At 36.6% G+C, this 20,048-nt stretch overlaps 1 protein-coding gene across 2 annotated transcripts in view; it reads left to right on the top strand.

Annotated features, from left to right (window-relative positions):
* Positions 1–19,839, top strand: part of LOC143032857 (bumetanide-sensitive sodium-(potassium)-chloride cotransporter-like) — a 292,888-nt gene extending 273,049 nt beyond the window's left edge. For both annotated transcript variants that reach the window (XM_076198045.1, XM_076198052.1), the window contains exons 18-22: positions 4,421–4,611; positions 5,994–6,145; positions 8,701–8,861; positions 11,244–11,355; positions 14,776–19,839. In XM_076198045.1, coding sequence (XP_076054160.1) covers positions 4,421–4,611; positions 5,994–6,145; positions 8,701–8,861; positions 11,244–11,355; positions 14,776–14,911 — 752 coding nt within the window. In that variant the 3' untranslated portion in view covers positions 14,912–19,839. The remainder of the gene's footprint in view (positions 1–4,420; positions 4,612–5,993; positions 6,146–8,700; positions 8,862–11,243; positions 11,356–14,775) is intronic.
* Positions 19,840–20,048: the final 209 nt, after the last annotated feature.

The raw sequence follows: 20,048 nt of genomic DNA, 5'->3' as shown, positions 1-20,048 counted from the left end.
TTGATCTGCAAGATTAGGAAAATATTTGTAGTTTGTCATGACCTCAAAAGGTCCTTTTAATTGTTTATTCTTTATTCATTTATTTATTATTATTTTTTAATGCATAATATAGATACAAACTTTTCATGTTTTCACCTGGTCTTCAAGGCATATATGACTCGTTTCTGCTTGAACATTGCATGCTTTTTTCTGCTTGTGGTTAAGATTGTTTCATAGTCTCATATTGTATAAGACTTGATCTATATTTAGATTTTTGGAATGATAGTTCTGATGCATATTATTAGCTTTGAAGAACCTTTAGAGGTGTTAGATATAGAATTCTGAAGAACTCTGAAGTTCTCTCAATTGATCTCACTAAATATATACAAATTTTTCTCCCTAATGCTAGTCTTTCGAAGGAAGAAAATTCGTCAAAGTCGCAGAGGTATTTGGAAAATATTAAAAGGTTGTCTACTAAAAGGCATCACGAGTAGGTGACTTTGCAATTACCGCTTGCACATCTGTTTTTAATTCTTTTTTGTTCATTTTCCTCACCTGTAGAATTGGATACAATGATTAATTAGATGTGCTTTACATAGAAATGTAAGATACTTCATTTATAGAGAAATGTAAGATACTTGAGTGATGGCAGTAATATGCTAACCTGGTATTTACCTAAATTTTACAGGACTAAGACAAAACTCAGTTGTCATACTGTCTTATTTAATTTTCTTACTTTAGAATGCTGTCAGCTTTTAAACTCAAAATTTCCAAATGTTTTGTGTTTGAGAACACCAAGTTGGTTGCATTATAACAGCATTTATGAAACATCTTCACTGAGACCAAGATCGTCTCTGTAGAGCAGTGTATGAAAAAGTTGGTAGAAGGGAAATTGAGAATAGAGGAAAAGGGAGGGAGGTAGAGAAGTACTGACAGCAAACAAATTGAATGAGAAGGATAAAGAGAAAGAATACCAGAAGTTGAAAGAAGTGTAGCAAGTGGTGAGAGAGAAAGGGGAAACAGTAGTAGAAGAAGAATGGGTATGTTTCAAGGAGGAAATGATGAGATGCACAAAGAAGGTATGTGGAATGAAGAAGATGAGAGAGAACAGAAAAAGAAGAACCAAAATTTGGGATGAAGAGGTGAAGGCAGTGGTGGAAGGAAAGTGAGCAAATGAGGACTGGTTGCAAGTTAGAACCAGAGGAGCACATGAGAAGTACCACAAGAAGATAGGAGAAGCAAAATGCAAAGAGGAGGGCAAATGTAAAATGGGGTAGGAGTTTGACAAGAGAATTTTGAAAAGAATGAAAAAGAAAGATATTTGGATGGAAGTAAAGGGAGTGAGAGTGGGGTGAGTTGGATAGAGAAGCAAATGTAAAGGGTCCAGGTAGACAGATATTAATAGAAGTAAAGGTGGTAAGGGGAAGATGGTTATAGTATTTCAGAGGATTGCTGAATGTGGAGGTATAAGAAGGATTTATTGTGGCAGTTGATGCTCGGAAAGTGACTGGTGGGAGAAGAAAATAATAGGGCTGTAAAGAAAGAAGAAATACAAAGAGCATTGAAAATTATGAAAGGTGGTTGTTGTTGTTGTTGTCGTTCCCTAGACTGTCTGTCTGAGGAATAGTATTCATGAAGTTTTCTTTCCTTTCTTTCTGGTCATTTAGGTATGATAACTAGTACATTGAGTTTTAGTGACCAGAAACTCACAGCCCTACAATAATTAAGAGTGTTCCTGGGGCTTTCCCATTGATTACTCTAGGAAGATATTTTGGGCTTCTCACATACTGATTACAAAATAGGACAAGGGAATCATTTGAGAGGTACAAAGAAAAGAGAAGAGAAGTGAAGCACAAGTAAAGGAGGAAAAGAGGAGAGCAGATGTGAAATGGGGAAGAGTATGACAGAAAATTTTGAAAGATAAAAAAATGCTTTGGAGAGAAATCAAGAGAGGAAGAGGAAGCGAATCAAGTAGAGAAGAAAAGGTAAAAGATGCATATGGAGAGATGATAATGGAGAAGGCAGTAAGAGGAGGATGGGTAGAGTATTTTAGGGAGTTGCTAAATGTGAAGGAAGATAGGGAGGGAAAGGTAGTTGCAGTGGGAAGTGCTAAGAAAATGACTAAGATGAGTGAGGAAAATGGAGGAGAAATAAGGAAAGATGAAGTGAAGGTAATTGTTAAGATTATGAGAGCAGGTAAGTCACCTGGGTTGGATGGATGTCATACAGAATGTCTGTAAAAAGGAGATACAGTGATGGTGGATTGGCTGGTGAGGTTATTTAATGTTTGTTTAAGAGAGGGTAGAGTGCTGGAGGAGTAACGTAGAAACATTCCCACACTAATGCAACACAGACAACAGTCCAGTGTTTCCCAGAAAGAACTATGGGAGGGCCTAAGAACTGTTACCAGCCACTGTAGGGCTGTGGGTTTCCAATTAGTAAAATTTAGAGCAGTTATTTTTATATTTGTTTATCTTTTAAGTCTTGATGTAGGTACTGTCTATCAATTTATCTCTGGCCATAGTTTATACAGCTGTATGTTTATGTTTGCAGGTAATTTTTGCTTATATCTATGTATCAGTCTATATACCAATAGGCTTCTTCTCCTGTTAAGAGAGGTAGCCAGCTAAAGCATGCACCCATCCAACCCATCCCATTCCCATTCATTGCCCATTTCCCTCTTTATTGTAGCTCATTGTGAATGAATGGTCATCCCTGGCCCCTTCCTTCTGCCTGGGTCTGAAGCAATGCAGCAAAACGCAGCATATCACTTTCAGGCCAGCCGCTTTATTTACACAGCAACCCTTCCTCCTTACCCCCTCATGCAAAATTAGAAAAGATGAGGAGAAATCTCTTCAGGCCACATCAATTTATATTCCACTCACACATATCTCTTGATTTTCCCCTTCCCTGTTCAACAGACATTCCCCTTTAACTCGTCCCCTACTCTATTATTGAGCTCTCCCAATGCCATTACATTCATATTCCTCCCCAAACTCTAAAAGCCTCATTTTATCATTTTTCGCAATACCAGGTTCATATATACTCTCAAAACTCCATATGTCCCATCCCAGTTACACCATCACCCACATTAACCTTGATGACATTTCCCTCCATTCCACCATGCACTTTCCTATTTCATCACTCCAGCAGATCAACTTTTTCCCTCCTTTGCCCCCACATAATCCCAAGACTTTCCCCATCACACTAAAACTCAAAATTGCCATTCCCTTTCAACTTTGTTTCACTTAATACTAACACATCCATCTTCCCTCTCACAAATGTACTCCCAATCTCTTCACTTTTACTGTTATAAGAATCACAACTATGCTGGTTTAATGACCCAGATATTAAGGTTATTGGTTGGAGGTCTTTTCCCAGACCCTCTTATGCTTACAGAGGTTGAGTATTAATAATGAAGTCATCTACAAGTAATTGCTTCTGATGTGTATACATTTCTCTAGTGTTTAATCTTGGTTACAGTAGTAGCACAATGCTTTTACACTTTCATTTACACTTTTACCATGGTATCTTCATCTTTTCTGTGGTTTATATGCTTTAAGACATTTTATATTAAGGTATGCTTAACATTGATGCCATAATGGGAATGTTTCACCGCTATCAATTGAGAATTTTCCATTGTATATAATTTTTATTTCTCTCACCAGATGGACCATTCTTGGCCATTTTCCCTGTTTGATTGTTGTTTAACTGTGTGTTTAGAATTAACAGAATAACTTAGTGTGTGTGTCTGTGTGTAGCTTATTTGAACAAGTTTTAATGCATTGGCCATGATTTAAAAAGATTGATGTTGTTGACTAGTAGCCTTAAGGGAACTTTTCAGAAGGATGAAAGAACCTAAAGATGATTGAAAGTAGACTTGAGTACTATAATTAGTGGCAGTGAACTACTGAATAGTGGGACAATTTTGTGTTGGTACATTATCTATATTATATTCATTCCTTCAATACAGTGGTGTATATACACTATTTGTTCTAGATTATCCCATTACATAATTTCTGATTATACATCTCATTATGTGGATCACCCCAGCGTGCAATGAAACTGTTTTTACTATGTCCCAATTTTCATCACAAAAATCTCATAGTTAAACAAGTTGTGTATGATTATTTTTGTATACTACCATGAACTGTCATTTGAAAACTTGAGTACGGTAAATTATTGTTTATGTAAATTCAGGATGCACCTAGAAACTTAGCCCTATTTTACCCATTAATGTAACTACTGTATAAAATTCACTACATGAATTCACACTGTGCAACAAAGTTTCCACAACACATCCCTTGTATATATGGAAGAACAAGTGTATATTAATATTTTAAGATTACAGAGGAATCTTTATATGTATAAGGTGACATGTTTCTTGTATTTGGATTCATCTGTATTATCTTAGTCATTATACTATATTTGGTCTCAACAGATGGTACTGGTAGTGAAGCTTCCAGTCCCCCAGGTTCACCTCAGCTTGAACATGTGTCAAAGGAACCAGAAGGCAAAGACAAACCAAAACGGAGAACATCATTAGCCAATCTGTATCATGGCCCAGGGGGTGCTGAACTCAGTAAAGAAGTTCTCAATAATATTACTATGTTCAAGAGAAAACAGAAGAGGGTAAGTAAAAACTGTAAAATTGTATAGAATTAGATATCACAAGATATCCTCTATAGTGAGATTAGAATTCAGGTAAAGAAGTGATATAGACTGGCTTCCATGTAAATGAATTTTCTTTATACTCTGTAACAGTTAGGAATGATGAAAGTAGGCACATTGATCCACCTGCCTGCATATTTACATACAGTCAGTACTTTTGGGAATATTTTGAGGCATCTCCACAGACCAGAGCCACACACTATTTGTCCATGTTAGAGAAGAAGTATCTGCTCATGAAGGAATGATAAGATGGTTTCTTACTATTACTGTCCCTTGTATGTGATGCCTCCCAGAATCTACCCTTTACCACTAAATCTCCACAGAGAGGATTTGCTAGTATGTGATGAAAGATCACCAAGAGGTCATAGTAAAAAATTCAAAAGTAAGATTGTTTAAAAGGTGCTAGGAAATATAGTTTTCCACTTAGATGTGTAGACTTATGGAACAAATTGAATGTAAATGTAATTAGGCAAGTAAGTTAAATGAATTCTAGGCAAAGTTTGATGTGCAGAGGCAAAGAGACATGACCCCATGAGCATGGTTCCAACACTGTATGCTATAACTAGGTAAATACACATCAAAGACCTGACACTGACAATTAACACAGGCGAACAGTAGAAGGAAACTAATCTCAGTCTGCAAATACATCCCGAGAACCACACTTGACTACATTTCCACAGCATGGTTCCCAACCATCAGGGAAACAAGCATAGCCACCCTGCAAACTATACAATATAAAGCAAAGAGAATGAGAACAAGGTGCACCAAAACCATCCAAATAGAATATCTGCATACAAAAACCAAACTCCTCTCTATAGAAGACACAATCCCATTCACATATCTCATTAAGTCTCCCAGGTACAACCAGCTGAAGGCAATTTAAAAACTAAATCAGTAAAAAACTACTTCAACATCCACAACACCCTGCCACCTTCACCACACAGCACGTCCACACAAGAACACATTCATTCTCTAATCACAAAACGAGCTCTCCAAGACTGACCACCAAACACACTATGTCAGACCCCTCCAAAGAAAAATCCCTTCTGAGAGATGCAAGAAACACTTTGGGATGAATACATTCAGGTCACCATCCAACACTAAGCACCAACACAAAATAAGCTTAGCCACAATAAACAGCCCCAAATGAAACTGTTACACTAGACACTGAACACCTCATCATACACTGCCCCACCCAAGCCATACCCCAACAATAACATTATATTTCTTTCTTGAGTGACTTATAGGCCAGTCCAATGGATGTTGCCAGTAATCCTGGACCTATATGTCTCCTGAAAGTGAGGTCTGGGGCAATGGATTGATTGATATATTTATTCCAACAGGCTACTATTGATGTTTGGTGGCTATATGATGATGGTGGGCTGACATTATTACTGCCATACATCCTTACCACCCGCTCACAATGGAATGGATGTAAACTTCGTGTTTTTGCCCTGGCAAATAGGAAGGATGAACTGGATATGGAGCAAAGAAGGTTAGTCACAGAGTTGATTTGACAACATAGTACTGATGTGGTTAGAATGTTAAGGAAATTGACTTAATTCCTTTGCTACCAAGTGGGTTGGCACAGAGATGAATAAAATAGCCAGGTGGGAACCATAGTAATAGGAAAAATAGCAAACAATATGGAGGGGGTTAAGGTCATAAATTATTATTATTATTATTATTATTATTATTATTTTTTTTTTTTTTTTTTTTTTTTTTTTTTTTTTTAATAACTACTACTACTACTGTACTGTAATCTTTTATTTAGTTGAATTTGATAAATTCCTTATACTGGTACAGGAGTAAGTTTATTTCTTATTTTTGTGACAATATTTCAAATTATGGGAATGCAGTCATTCAGTATCATGAAATTTTAGTGTAATTTGTAATATAATGAGATACAGTGAAACCTCACTTAATGAGCATAATTTGTTCCCAAATCTTACTTGCAATGGGAAACACTCATTAAGCAAAACAATTTTTCCCACAGGAATCAATATAAAATATGATAATTCATCCCATGCTTATGAAAAAATACATACATATACCAAAGGTTTTCCCCCTTACAAGGGAGGTAGCCAAAAGACAAAGGCATAAAAACCACTCCCACCCATTCCATCGCCAACATACTCCACTCCTATTCAACCCCCTCCATCCCTTTTATCTTGGGTCCTCCTGGATGACAGGTCATCCCTGTATCTCACCCACTGCCCTGGGTCAGAAGCAGTGTCGCAAGGCCACTTCATTAAATTGGCAAACCCCCCTCTCTGTCCCCTCATGCAAAAATGGAGAAGATGGGGAGAAATCCCTTTAGGCTGCATCAAATTATTTTTCACACGGACTCCATCACCCCCATCCCCCACCCACTCCCTTTCATGCATCAAAGCATCCATACACAGTGAAGTTAGAGAGAGAGAATTATCCCCAGCAATGAAAGAAATAAACGTAACACAAAAAGAAATCAGTGATCAAATTAAAACCCTGGATGTCAGAAAATCACATGGCCCAGACGGAATAGCAAACTGGATACTGAAAGAATGCATGGAAGAATTAACTGACAAAATATATGATATAATTAAATTGTCACTTAAAGAAGGAAAAGTACCATTGGACTGGAAAAAAGCAAACTTTGTACCAATTTATAAGGGAGGTGATAAGGGAGATCCATTTAACTACAGACCGGTCTCACTAACAAGCACAATAGCAAAAATTTATGAAAGAGTGATCAAAAACAGATAGGTCAAGTACCTGGAAGAAAAATCTATACTGAACCCAAATCAATTTGGATTTAGACAAGGGAGATCCTGTACAACAAATCTGATCTGCTTTTACTCAAGATTAGTAGACATAATAGAAGAAAGAGATGGATGGGCAGACTGTGCTTTTCTGGACCTGCAAAAGGCATTCGATAAGGTACCTCTTAGGAAACTAATAAATAAGATAGAGTCAAAAGGTGGCATCAGAGGAAAATTATTGGAATGGATGAAAGACTTTCTGATTGGGAGGAAAATGAGAGTTGTAATTAGAGAAAAATTCTCCAACTGGGAAGAAGTAAAAAGCGGGGTCCCGCAAGGATCAGTACTGGCCCCGATCATGTTTGCTGTATACATTAATGACATGAATGAAGGCATGGAGTGCTATATAAATTTTTTTGCAGATGATGCAAAATTACTTAAGAAGGTAAAAACGGAAGAGGAGTGCAACTCATTGCAACAAGATCTGGACACAATATGGAATTGGACTCAAAAGTGGGAAGTAAAATTCAATATTAAGAAATGCAGCATAATGGAATTCGGAAAGAGTAAAAATAGAATATCAAAAGATTACAGAATTGGGGAAGAAAAAATAAATCAAACAAACTATGAAAAAGATCTTGGAGTGATGATTGGAAAGGACATGAAACCAGATAAGCATATAAACAAGATGTTCGGAGAAACCTACAACTTATTGAGAGCAATCAAAGTGGCATTTACCTATATGGATGAAGAAATGATAAGGAAAATACTTACTACACTAATAAGATCAAAACTCATATCATATATAACCACATATCATACATATCGTGGTTATATATGTTTGGCTAGAAAGAAAATAGGCACAACTCGAAAATGCGCCATTTACTATGGAAATGCCATAGAAGAAAAGTGTGTTAGAATAGTCCAAAATGATAGATAATCAAGGTTTTATAATCGAATTTGCTGTGGGTGTAATACTAGATATTTTTTATACATCAGCTGAGTTACTTGAAAACTACAAGATTTACTAGATTTTAAGAAAAAAATTCCAAGACTCCAAAGTCAAAGTAAAAAATCCAAGATCTAGTAGAAAATGTCAAGCAGTGGCAACACTGGCTGAGAAGCAGACAGGAATGTTAAGCAAAACATTGATTGTTAAGCGAGTCAAATTTTCTTTAAGAATTTTGCTCGTTATGTGAGATGCACATTAAGTGAGGTTTGACTGTATTTTGATAGGCAGTTCATAGAAAATAACTTGGAAAATTATATAAAATTCTTTAATTTTTATTTTGTTGTGACAATATTACAGTATGGCCAATCTGCTCTCCAAATTCCGAATCGACTACAGTGATGTGATTGTTATTCCGGATGTAGCAAAAAAAGCAGCTGAGTCATCACGTATGGAATTTGACCAACTCATTCAAGATTTTAAAGCAAAGAGTAATGAAGAAATTGACAAAGAGGATGATGGTAGGTTTTTGTGAATAAGATTTATTTGTTCGAAATGTTAGCATGTACAACCCAAAATTTTCTTATTATTGTGTTTCTATTTATATATAATTTTAAGTATTTAGGGTTGCACATGACAGTGAATGGAGGAATGGATATGGAGGTGAATAGAGGAACCAAATAAATGTGTGCTTGGAACAAAAAGTCTTACGAGAAATAAGTGAGGATGAGTACAAAGAGAATATTATAAGAAGGAATGGTTTTACTCACGACATTGTCTGGAGCAAAGATTTGAATTTAAGGAAGGTAGAAAGGAAGAACCTGAAAGCATTTGAAAAATATGGCAGGGATTACAACAGATATATTTATATAGAAGAGAAATAAGAAAAGATGAGGTGCAAGTAGTTTTGAAAATAATGACAACAGGTAAGGCACCTGAGATAGATGGGTGTTATGTGGAGTGTCTGAGGGAGGGACAGCAATAGAGGACTGGATAGTGAGGTTGTTTAATGTGTGTCTAAGGGTGGGTAGAGTCCCAGAGGAGTGCCTATAGTTCTGCTTTACAAGAGTAAATGGAACAGATGTGGGTGTAGTAGTTTCAGAAGGATCAGTTTGTTGAGTGTAGTTGGGAAGGCATATAAAAGGGTCTTACTGAAGAGGATTAGGAGAGGAACAGAGGGAGTAATTGGTGAGGAATAGAGTGGGTTTAGGAAAGGTAGGAATTGTGTGGATCAGTTTTCTGTGGTAAGACAGATATGTGAGAAAGCTTTAGCAAAATGTAAGGATGTTTTCTGGGCCTTTATGGATTGGATTTGGAAAAGGATTATGACAGGGTAGATAGAAAGGCACTGTGGGAGATTTTGCAAACATATGGGATTGGGGGAAAGCTATAAAGGGCAGACAAGAGTTTTTATGAGAGTAATAGAGTCTGTATTAGAATTGGAAATGGAGAGAGCAAGTGGCTTGAGGTAAAGGTGGAACTGCATCAGGGATGTGTCATGTCACCATGACTGTTCAATATGTACATGGACGGGGTGGTGCGGGTGGTAAAGACAAGGGTAATGGGCCTGGGATTGGAGATGGTTAAAGAAAATAGAGGAAACTGGGAGAGAGGCAGTGAGGAAAAGTTTAAATGAATTTGAGACGAAATGTCTGAGAAGTATGGTAGGGGTTACAAGGTTAGATAGAATGAGAAATGAGGTGATGAGGAGAGCAGGGTGAAAAAGGAGATGGCAGATAGGGCAGATGAAAGAGTATTGGGATGGTTTGGACACATGAAAAATATGAGTGAAGAAATATTGATAAAAGGGGTGTGGAAAGCAGAGATGGATGGAGTAAACTTGAGAGGACAACCGAGGATGAGATGGATGGATGGGGTGAAAGGGACATTTAGCAAGAGGGGAATGTCTATTGAGCAGGGAAGAGAGAAGGCAGGAGATAGAAGTGAATGGAGAATGGCTGTGTATAAATGATACTGTGATGCAAGGAAGGGAGGGGGTGGGGGGTTAGGGAGTGGTTATGTATGAATGATACTTTGACACAGCCGAAAGGGATTTATCTCCATCTTCTCTTTTTTCTGCATGATGAGCCAGAGAAGTGGGGTTGCTAATTAAATGAAATTGTCTTGATTTGGATGTACTGTGTCTTACTGCATTGCTCCTGATCCATGGCAGTGGGCGGGATACAGGGATGACTTGTCATCCATGAGAGGTTAAGATGAGAGGGAGGAAAGGGTGATGGATGGGAGTAGAATAGGTGGGAGTGGCTGCTTGCCTTATGACTTGGCTATATATATATATATATATATATATATATATATATATATATATATAAGAACATAAGAATGAAGGAGACTGCAAGAGACCATAAGGCCTACACTACATTGTTCCATGTCCATTACCACTTTTCATCCCCATCCATAAAGTAGTCTAACCATTTCTTAAAACAACCAATAGTTTCAGCGCTCACTACATGGTTACTAAGTCTATTCCATTTGTTGACCACCCTATCAGTAAACCAGTTTTTGCCTATTTCATTCTTAAATCAAAATTTGTCCAATTTAAGTCCATCACTGCAAGTCTTGCCTAAGTGTCTTAATATGATGACCTTGTTTGCATCACCCTTGTTAAAGCCTTTGATTCACTTAAACACCTCTGTTTGATCACCCCGCACTCTGCATCTTTCCTGAGAGTATAGGTTAAGATGCCTAAGCATCTCCTCGTAAGGTAATTTCTGAGCCCTTGTATCATTTTGGTCATTCTCCTCTGTACTAATTCTAGTGAACTGATGTCCATTCTATAGGACAGAGAACCAAAATTGTACCTCATAGTCAAGGATGGGTCTAACATTAGATATGTATACATATTCAGGAAAATATTTACTTAAAATACAATTTTGTTGCAGGTATTCTGATTAGTGAAGCAGAGCTGCTAGGCCAACGGGAAAAGACAAATCGCCACGTACGGCTAAGGGAACTACTTTTGGAAAATTCAAAAGATGCATCTCTTGTTGTCATGTGAGTTTCACCTTTAAGTTGTTTGGTATTAACTAGATCCTGCTGCAGGGGATAAGAATACTGCTACTGTGTTCCCATTTTTATTGTTAAAGGTGATTAAATGGGTGTAGTGAGAACACTCGAGATTCCCATTCCTGTATTTCTCTCTTGTGAAGAGTCAAAGCATGCATTAATGTGGCCACCCCCCAATAATGTGGAAAATCCCATTGACATACATGTGTACATAGTATTGACTTATACAGATCCAAGCTTAATTGGCATATGGCCAGAGAACATAATATTAAACACTTCTCTTTACTCACCCATCTCAAAGAACACTGTAAAGTTTGTTCCTAGGGTAACTTATGAGGAAACCCAGTGGCTGATGCTGGGTTTCTCAGAGCCATGGGTCTCCTACAAGAGGGATCACTTTGTAAGGATTTAATTAATCACTACTGCCCTTCTTTCCTTGGCATTCCTTGGGATTCAGATTATGCAAGTTATCATAATACAGTCGAACCTCGAAAGCCCGGACTAATTGGGGGAAGGGTGGTCCGGTCATGCCAAAAGTCCGGTCATCGAAAATATCACCCTAACACCCGTAGATTTTCATAGTGGTATACGTATAGGTAATGATATGGCATAGAAACACATAAGAATAATAATCTAACACTAATAATAATACTATAATACAGACGCTCTACTTACGTTCATTCGTTTTACGGTTTTTCGATTTTACGTTTTAACTGATTGTAAAAATTTTTTTTTATTTTTTTTTCTTCTTTTTTGAGTGAATTTTTGAGTTTAGTGCGCTCTCCGTAGTATGAGACTTTCAAACGATACTTACGCATGACACTGCGTCCATTGTTTACATGGCACAATCGACAGACTGAACGTGCCTTGCCTCCTCCTCCACCATCTCACTTTATGTTGCTTGAATTTATTTGAAATTAATGTTAATATTTTACAATGTTATGTTTATAATTAATGATTTAGGGGTGTTTTATAAGATATGGTAATAGAATTTATGGATGTATAGTACAGTACGAACGGTCATACATTACTGGAACATACAGTAACAACTTACATTCATTTTCATGTTACGTTCGGCTGTTCGGAATGTAACTAAAACATAAGTTGAAGAGCGTCTGTACTAATAATTCTGTAATAATAACTGTAATACAGGCATGTAAATGTACTGTATATACAGTGTACTGTACTGTATTTTTTATTACGTACACTTTAAATATCGGAAGGTATGCACGTGGGACAGTGGTGGCGGGCAGGGTTGCCGCGTTTTCTACACTCCCGTGTAGAATGGGAGTGTTGCCATACCAGGGCATACATTTTTCTCGGGCGTGTGCAGACTTTCATAGCAAGATATACTTGTCAAACTTTGACAAAATGTTGGTTCTAGTTTTTTTATTCTTGAATGTATATAAGGCCCCCATGCCCTAACATATTCAGTAAGATATAAAAAATATTTTTTCTATATTATTATTGCTAAAAGAAAGCTGAAACTTTAGCATAGAATTTTTTTTCTACACGGTAAAAACGTATCTTTTGGGGTATATTTTATAAGTAACACAATTACCAATAAAAGTCATATTTTGATGTACCATTTATTATTTGATAACTAGTTCTATGATTTTTAAACAAAAGTTTGAGTTTTTGAATGTTTTTAACAGCCTGCTGATATGTAGAAAAAAAATTCCTCATGTCCTTGTGCAGTTGCCACATGCCGCTATTTTACTACGTTTTGGTACAAAATTCTATGAAATGGCAGCCCTGGTGGCGGCTTGACTGGTTTGAGTACACGGGTACGGCAGTCGCTGTCACCTACCGGATAATAGGGAACTTTGCTTGAAAAGTCTGCCCTTTGTTCATTTCGACCGGTCATACGAGGGTCCGGGCTTTCGAGGTTCGACTGTATTACTTTATCTTTGATCTTTCAAAGTATTTACCTAGTTGTATTGTATGGGAAGGGAGCTCTACTCATGGTGACCCATCTTTGTATCTTTCAGCATCAGGTTTTTCCTTATAATCTTGAATAGTATTTGCACACACTGTTTCTTTATCTAAGTTATTCTATATATCCAGCACACTGTGTGGGCAGCTATTCTTTTTCTGATCTCTTCTGTAGTTGTCCTTTTTGAGTTTCTTTTCATGACCTTGTTTTTCCATTGTCATTTTTTAGTAAATCTTTTCTGTCAAGGATTTCCATTCCTTTCATGATTCTAAATATAGTCAGCAGATCACATCTTTCTCCTCTTTGCTCTAGTGTTGGTAGTTCTAATTTTGATCATCTTTGTTCATATTTTAATTTGGAAAGAGCTGGTGCCAACTTTGTTGTTGCTCTCTGTATTCTTTCTAGTTTCCTTATATTCTTTTTACTACTGGGTGTCCATAGTGTCGCTGCATATTCTAGTTTTGGTCTAATCAATGTGACTAATATTTTTTTAATAATTTCTTCATCCAAATATTCAAATGCCACTTCCATTGACCTTAGTAGGTTGTAGGTTTCACCGACTATTTTGTTTATATGTCTATCCAGTGTCATGTCTTTGCTGATTATCACTCTAAGGTCCCTTTCCGAGTGCACTTTTTTTAATTTCTTTTTCATCAATTTTGTCATTTTTTGAAATTCTGTTTCTGCTTTTTCCAAACTCCATTATGCTACACTTCTTGATATTGAAGTTTACTTCCCACTTTTGAGTCCATTTCCAGAGTTTGTCCAGGTCTGATTGTAACAAGTCACAGTCCTCTTCTGTTGATACTTTCTTTAACCACCTCCATACGGTGACGCCTATGTAGGCGGCATGAGGAGCAAGTGGGTACTCGATGATGCTGACGTCGGCATCTTGATTATATTTATTGTAGTCATACCTACATAACCTCCATTCTCTCTAAACTGGCTTCATCATATTTTCTATGGTTATCAAAATACAAGGGTGAAAGAGAACGAACAATTGAGCACTGACTTTATTTTTTATAATGCGATTATTATGATGCAACATCGCACATCGCGCAGCTAATGCTGCCAGACGTGCGATGTGCCCCGGAGTGAAGAGGTTAATATTTTTGCATCATCTGCGAAGAAATTCATAACATTCAACTCCTTCACCAATGTTGTTTATGTATATGGCAAACGTGATTGGAGCCAGCACTGACCCTTGTGGAACACCACTTATCATTTCTTCCCATTTCGAGTATTTGTCTCTAATTACTACCCTCATTTTTCTCCCAGTCAGGAAATCTTTCATCCATTCTAATAAATTACCTGCAATGCCACCTATTGATTCTAATTTTCCTATTAATTTCTTGTGTGGTACTTTGTCAAATGTGTGTGTGTGTTTATATCCATTCTGCCTCCATTTTTGTATTTATTCATTCTATAATTTATGAGGGTTTATGAGTAACCACCTTTTTTCTGTTTTCCAGGACCTTGCCAATGCCTCGTAAGGGCACTGTGAGTGCTCCCCTGTACATGGCCTGGCTAGAGACCCTCACCAGAGATATGCCACCATTTGTCCTCATCAGAGGCAACCAGACCTCAGTTCTCACCTTCTACTCATAAGTCTAGCAGATCATTGACCATATTATCAGTGCCACTTCATGTTACCATCATCATTTGTTGATATTGGAATCATGTTATCTGCCATTTTTTTTCTTTATTATTATTTTTTTTTTTTTTCGATTTCTCCCTCAAAGAAGCCTCTAAGTTTCATGTTGGTAAGGTTTGTCAGATAATAAACATTACATTCCATGTGGGTGATAACAGCCTGTCAGTATAAAGAATTGTATTGTTTTTTTTTTTTTTTTTTTTTTTTTTTTTTTTTTTTTAAGTACTTATAATGAGAGCTGCGTACAAGTACAAATGCTCTTGTGAAAGTTAACATTGAGAAAATGCAATATGACTGGTGCCTATTGAATTGATCTTGCTTCTGCAAGGGCTGTTGCACAATGCTGTCAGGTATAGATTACAGTGTCAGCTTTGACTTTATACTGGGTAATAATTATTGGTCACTTCTCTGGTAAGGCATTTACACAATCAGCTTTGAAGTGCTTTAAAATTTGGCTTCCACTAACTACTGTTGTATAGTTTTAGTTGTGTTTACATTAAATGTGTATGTGTGTTTTTGAAAAAGGATAGTTGAATATGATATGTGTGTATATATATACATATATAGATATAGATATATATATGTAATATATATATATATATATATATATATGTATATATATATATATATGTATGTATGTGTGTATGTATTTACCTAGTTGTATCTTATGGGAAGGGGAACTATGCTTGTGGTGTCCCGTCTTTCTATCTCACAGTGTCTAGTTTGCTCTTAAATTTTGTGTATGGTTTTTGCACACTTTTTAAGGTCTTGTATAACTATCTTTTTTTTACTTTTTTCATGTCCTCTTGTGTTTCTCTTGTTCCAGTTTAGTAAGTCCTCTCTATCAAGAACTGTGCCTTTCATGTGTGTGTGTGTGTATATATATATGTGTATGTGTATATATATATATATATATATATATATATATATATATTATACATATACATATATAAATATATGTATGTGTTTCTTTACCTAGTTGTATACAGGGCTGGAGGCTCATGGGGTCCATACATCTTTGTGGAAAGGAATACTTCTTAACATTTCTCAGACTATTATTTCCCCAAATTTTTTACTGACTAAGCTTTGATCCCATGCCAGGAAACCCTTTGTCCATTTTTTCTTCACCTTCTGATCTAATTATCATGCTTTCCTTCACTTTTTTTTTCCGTCTTTTTCTTCTTTTTTATCTTTAATTTCTCCTCATGTGTCTTGCCATTTAGAATTGGGATGATCTTGGTGACCACACCTCACTGCATATTCCAGACTGAGAACAAATTAGACTTTCAGTGATTTTCTTTATTATGTACTTGTCCATGCAGTGAATTGCCATATTTATATTTCTCAGCAAATTGTAAATGTCTCCTTTTATTTTCTTTACAAGACTTTCTGGTTATAGATCATACCTGATTAAAATTGCTAAATCTTTCTTTTCCTATGCTATTAAATTTTTTTTTTTTTTTAATATCCTCTCTCTCTCTCTCTCTCTCTCTCTCTCTCTCTCTCTCTCTCTCTCTCTCTCTCTCTCTCTCTCTCTCTCTCTCTCTCTTTTTTCTCCCCACTGCGGCCTAGTTCTAAGATTTTATATTTCTTTGTATTGAAATTAATTTTCCATGCCTGGCTTCTTTCATAAACCTTATCTAAGTCTTCTGGTAGCATACATACATACATATACCAAGGCTTTTTCCCCCTTACAAGGGAGGTAGCCAAAAAGAAAAAGGCATAAAGAACATTCCCACCCATTCCATCCCTAAAACCACTCCACTCCCCTCCACCCTCCCTCTTATCTTGGCACCTCCTGGATGACTGGTCATCCCTGCACCTTGTCCACTGCCCTGGGTCAAAGGCAGTGTCGCAAGACACAGCATATTCACAGCAAGGCCGCTTCATTAAGTTGACCCCCCCTCTCCATCCCCCCATGCAGAAAAGGAGAAGATGGGGAGAAATCCCTTTGGGCTGCGTCAAATTTTTTCTTCTGGTAGCACTTTGTAATATTCTTCGTTTTTCACTTCCTTCATGACCCTGGCATCATCTGTAAATGTTCCTCTTGCCACATACCTCTGTAATACATTTGCATTTCTCTACCACTTCACTTTCAATGCTTCCCTACTTTTAAGTATATATTGCCTCTACAAATTATAAATAATGATTATGTTGTATGACTTTCCCCTACTTTCATCTTTAATTCATTATTTTTTAATACACTACTTTATATTACTTGTCTTAGATCAGGATCCCATAATTCTCTGCCAACCCCAATATTTCAACTAGCTGCTTCCTTGACCCCTTAGAGCTGGGTTGTGTTTTTGTTCTCTCCAATTGCCAATACAATGTGTGTGTGTTATATTTGGTGTATATATGTGCTGGACATATGTGTAGTAATAATAATTGTTGCCTCAAGTTTCATCACCTGTAAACTCAGATCCACAGTGGCTGGCAATGATCCTTAGGCTCACCCATAGATCTTCCAGGGAAGAAACTTTGTATTTTATTAGTGTGGGATTGTTTCTGTGTCACCATGGAATGGAATGATTCAAGGGTTGTCTGGCATCACGATCTGTGTCACTATGTAAAAGTAGTTGAAGAAGGGGTGAAGTTGCCAGTTGTCAGCTTGCCTTATGTGAAGAGCTAAAAGAAATACATTTGAAGTTGATAGCTATCTTGAGCCTGGTCAGCCCCTTACCTCTAGAAGGGGATGAGGGTTTTGATAGATTTTGAAAATGGGCCGCAAGGAGATGATTATTTCTGCCAGCCATCTTGCAGGACCAACTCATCCATTGTCATTTATGCATATATAGTTGAACGAGTTTCATTTGTGCATGGTTTGGATATATACTTTGATTTGGCCTTCGTACAAGGGGGAAAGGACCTTTGGTGCGTGTGGGTGTGTGTGTGTTATACATAGGTATTTAAAGTACACATATACACACAATATAACTTGCCACAAACTTTAAAGACAGGAAACAAGCAGCCCCCCAGTAACTGACAGCAGACCTCAGGCAGGCCCTTCCATAGATTTTTTCTGGGAAGATATGCCAAACTTTTGTTTGTTATATTAGTGTGGGACCGTTTCCATGTCACCAGTTTATAGTAGAAGGGGAGCAGTCACCTGTTGTCAGTTATCAGCTCTTCTTATATGGAAAGGTGGAGGAGATGTATACAAAGTTAACAAAGTTCCTGGGCTTAGTCTAGAGATCAAGTGTCAGCCTCTCAGGGCTTTACTTCCATATGGAGGCAAGGATGTTATGGATTTTGAAGACAGGTAGCAGAGATGATTCTCTCTAATTTCTATTATACATAAAGTGTGCATTATTATGTGTATATGTGGTTAAATCGTATGTGTGTGTTTATGTATAGTGTGTCTTGTTGCATTACTTCTGATCCAAGCAGTGCAGCAGAGGACATGGATGGCCCTTCATCCATGAGGTGCTAAGATGGAGGGGCAATGTATAGATATTTGGACGAGTGCAGGGTGGTTATATGCTTTGACTCAGCCACCATTCTTGTAAAGGGGAAAAGGCCTTTTGGTATATGATATATATATATATATATATATATATATATATATATTTATATATAAATGCATATTTATGTACTGTATATATTAACCACACATAAATACAATGAATTTTTATATATACTTAATATATAAAGACTCACAGATGGAATCTTCCATTGGAAAAATTCTCATAAGTGGCTTGAATGAATATCACATTTCTGAGAACTGGAGAATGGTATCCAGATTGTTAGTTTTTTCCATGTGTTTTAGAGAAAACATGTATATATCACTTTTCTAAAAGAGCTCCATATGATTTTTATTCATTTATACAGACCATATGCTTATATGACAAGATTGATACACTAAAGTTAAAAAGAGGGAGGAAAACCTGAATTAACTCTGTACTTACAAAAAAGCTGCATTTTTACTAATTGCCCCATTTTGTAGGTGTGTTTTAGATAGTATGTGATACATACTTTAGCTGGAAATTAATCCACATAAAACTGAACAATAGTCATATAAAACTAATATTACATTTTCATGTTTCATTGATCAAATTTTCATATATGTAATGCACTTCTGTTAATTGTCACCATTTGGTTGGTGGGAAGAAGGAATTTGTGTAGAAATTCATAAATACACCTGATAATAGGTGTACCATAAGGCAGAAAAGGAAAAGGGGATAAGAGTGGAACACTTGTTGATGCTCTTTAATTTGACACTCACTAGCTAGTGTATTTATGTTATATTATTACAATGGTTCATGGTTGCTAACAAGACATGTCATGGGCTGTCATTTAGATTAATCAGCTAGTTTTATTGAAAGTCACTTTACCATTAGCCTGTCTTCGGTCTGTATGTAGTCTTTTGTGTCAAACACTAAATATTTTATCAGAACCATGTCTGAGCAGGATTTTGATCAATCAAGGTATTGTTGAGGCCAGGGGTGTAACACTCAGCATTCAAAATGCTGAACAGTCTTAAACTGATAAACAGAACATGACTATGCTAATGGGGTTAAGCCAGGGAAATTTGACCTGTGATACCTACCACTGAATTACAGAATCTACTAATGAACATAGAAAGACTAAACTTTCATAATATGTAAAACAAACAGTTTTGTTAGTTTCAAAGGTATACCCAAGATAAGTGTTGCTTTATGTTAGAAATTCTTAATGGGAGTTCAATTTGTTGAAAGTGCTCTTTGGTGTTAGAAAAATTCACTTTCGTTTTCATGAAGGAAAGTTTAAGCACATGTCTTCTGACTGAGAATTCAAAGTGTGCATGGATGTATGTATAAATTTGTATGTATGTATGTATGTATATATATATGTATATATATATATATATATGTATATGTATGTGTATATACATATATATATATATATACACACACACACATACATATACCAGGGGCTTTTTCCCCTTACAAGGGAGGTAGCCAAAGTCAAAAGGCATATATATATATATATGTACATGTATATATATATGTATATATATTTGAATAATTCGCTAGTGGACAGCGACATCAATCATACAATCCATGACCGTCGCGCAGAGGATTCGAACCACCGCCTATAGACCCAAGAGAG

This window comes from Oratosquilla oratoria, chromosome 1 (assembly GCF_046742065.1).
Source record: "Oratosquilla oratoria isolate Oo_2021 chromosome 1, ASM4674206v1, whole genome shotgun sequence".
NCBI classification, from domain to species: domain Eukaryota; kingdom Metazoa; phylum Arthropoda; class Malacostraca; order Stomatopoda; family Squillidae; genus Oratosquilla; species Oratosquilla oratoria.
Note: the sequence above shows the minus strand (reverse complement) of the source record. Positions and strands in the feature narration are given on the sequence as shown.